At 39.5% G+C, this 2,955-nt stretch overlaps 1 protein-coding gene across 1 annotated transcript in view; it reads left to right on the forward strand.

Annotated features, from left to right (window-relative positions):
* Window positions 1-1,515: 1,515 nt before the first annotated feature.
* HOOK1 (hook microtubule-tethering protein 1) overlaps window positions 1,516-2,955 on the forward strand; it is a 59,159-nt gene continuing 57,719 nt past the window's right edge. Inside the window, exon 1 of the mRNA XM_006768377.2 lies at window positions 1,516-1,530. Coding sequence (XP_006768440.2) covers window positions 1,516-1,530 — 15 coding nt within the window. The remainder of the gene's footprint in view (window positions 1,531-2,955) is intronic.

A 2,955-nucleotide genomic window follows, 5' to 3' on the forward strand; every position in this document is an offset into this window, starting at 1 on the left:
CATTTTTTTCTTTGAACATTATGTTGTAAGCATTTTCCTGAGTAATTAAACTTCTTTCAAAATATTTTAATAGCTACATTATATTTCAATGTATGGATATATCATAATGTACTTAATCACTCTTTCATACATTCAATGTTCATTTCTTTTTTTGCTTTAATGACTAGCACTGCAATCAACAAATTTGTAGGCATCTGCTTATTTTCTTAGAATAGATTCTGAAAGGGAAATTATTGGCTTAAAAGCCTTGAACATTATAAAGAGTCTTGATATATATTGTCACAATTTTTTCAGAGAAAGCGTGCCAATTTACAATCCTACAATTAATGTTTAAAAGTTAGTTTCATTCAACTTTCCAAATTTGAATGAAAACTTTTAGAAATGAATGCTAATAGTTTGAAAATAATAGTCTACATTGTATTAGGCATTCCTTTTAATGTCTTTTTTTCTGATTATAAAGTAATATAAACTACTTGCAGAAAGATTGACAAGTATAAAAGATTACAGAAAATAATGATACCATCCATATATAAAAATGACATAGTAGTATGACAAGCATGTGTCTTTTTGTGCACATATTAAATACATAATATTTATAATGTTGAAATCTTGACTCATAATCTCATGCCTAAATTTTTAATTTACTGTTATATATATCATGAATATTTTATGAATATCAAATATTATCCAAACCATTATTTTTATTAATTGCTAAATAGTCTATCTTACAAACTTTCTATAATGTAGTTAACCTTTCTTGCTTATTGGACATGTAGTGATCAGTATATACAGAATATCAACACATATCATTGTTCAATAACCTTTGCATTTTTGATGATTTCAATAGATTTTATGATAGGAAGTGGAATTATGGAACCATGGGTTTAAGTAGTATGTATATTTTAAAGCTTCTTGATATTGATACAAATTAGGAAAATTTCTCTAAAATGCTTGTTCCAGCTGTGTATGAAAGTGCACTTCACTCATCTTGGCATTATTTTTCCTATTTCAACGGTTCATATTTTACATTTATCTAACTTTTCCATATTTGTTTGAATGTTTGTATTTCTTCTTTGAATTCACTGATCATGTCCTTGGCATATTTTCCCATTAGATTTAGGATCATGAAGAGCATTGAGCATCCTTCCCTGAGAAACTATTCTCTGGACAGAGCCCAGGATAACTCAATTACTCCCAGAAGTTCAATCACCTGTTGCTCTTAGTGATTAGTGTTCCCATATACTTCTCAGCATATAATTGTAGTAACGCATGTGTGCAAAGGAGTTTTAATTCATAAAACTCTTCCACATCCATTACATTTTCGCTCACCTGTGAGGTAGGCAGGGTAGGCTAGTGTCATTAGGATTATTTTGGGAATGTGAGATTGGGTTTGAGAAAAAGACAGCTGTCAACAGCCAGTGGGGAGTAAAGCCAAGACAGTCCACCAGGTCTTCGTTCCTACATCCTTTACTTTTCATTGTCTTATTGCCAATGTTGCTAGGGACCAGAGATAAAATGACTCCACACAGGGTAAGAAAGTTCTAGAATAACGTTAAGGGACTTGATAGCAAATGCATGCTATCAAGAATGAGACTTGATTTTCATGTAGGGGCTTTTAATTGCAGTCATCCATCCAATTTAAACTTTCAATGTCTAAATATAAAGATGCAGTGATATAAATGAGCCAGCTGCATTTTTACAGAGTATGATTTGCTGAATTTATGAATGAGTGAAGTGATGGAAATCAACAGCATGAGTAAAAATAGTCTAGCCCATTCCAATAGCCTAAGCCAGTGGTCAGCAAACCATGGCTCACGAGCCACATGTGGCTCTTTGGCCCCTTGTGTGTGCCTCTTCCACAAAATACCACATGCAAGAGGTATATACAGTGCGATTGAAACTTCCTGTCCCATGCGCAGAAGTCGGGAAGGAGGCAGACGAAACAAGTATACAAGATGAGTGTGGATGGGAGAGGTGGACGATTGAGGACATTTTTAGCAAAGGCCAGCTTAGGAGTACCCTAATTAAGGTAATAACAATGTACCTACCTATATAGTTTAAGTTTAAAAAATTGGCTCTCAGAAGAAATTTCAATCGTTGTACTGTTGATATTTGGCTCTGTTGACTAATGAGTTTGCTGACCATACATCAGTACTTCAGGGGGTTCCAATTTGCACCACCCCTCCGCCAAGAGCATTCTCAGAACATAGGTTTCCAAACTACCACAGGAAAATAGGACTGGTTGCACATTGATATCCCCCATGTTTTTTGAAAACGATCACTTCATTTTCCTACCTCAAAAAATCTTCCCATTTGCCCCATTTGAAATCAAACTGCACATGGTTTGTGACCTTCTGAGAGTTTTTCTGACTTAAGCAGCTTTAAGGTGTATTCCACCCCCACCCACACCCCCCATGGGAAACACATGTCGGTGCCACCTCTTCAAATTAAAATATCCGTTTCCAACGAACGCCTGGAGAAAAATCAGCTCTCCCTATCTCGACCTGGTTTTCTTCATGGGTAGGATCTAATTCTGAAGACATAATGGAGCTGGGGGTGGGTCTCCACAGGTGAACCCAGGGGCGCTGCCCTACCGCGAGGAAGAAGGCGGAAAGATGCCCGAAACTGAACCCACAAACGCTGGGGCGAGTCGGAGGGGAACCCCCCGCCGCCTCTGCTTCTCTGTGGCCCCGCCGCGCACGCGCGCTGCATCCCACCTTCCCGGCACCTGCCAGGTCACAAACCCCTTCCCACCCGCACGCGTCCGTAGCGGAGGAGCAGTCTTGTCTCACGCTGATTGGTCAGAACCAAAGGAGCGCGTCCCTCCAGAGCAACCTACTGGCGCTCTGCCCGCCCCCTCCCGCCCCCCTCGGGCTCCCACCTTCTTCGTGACTGGCGCGCGCCCAGGTCACTCAGCGCGGCGGGGAGAGGTGTGCTGAGGGGAAGGAGGGACAC

Source organism: Myotis davidii, unplaced genomic scaffold, assembly GCF_000327345.1.
Source record: "Myotis davidii unplaced genomic scaffold, ASM32734v1 scaffold79, whole genome shotgun sequence".
NCBI classification, from domain to species: domain Eukaryota; kingdom Metazoa; phylum Chordata; class Mammalia; order Chiroptera; family Vespertilionidae; genus Myotis; species Myotis davidii.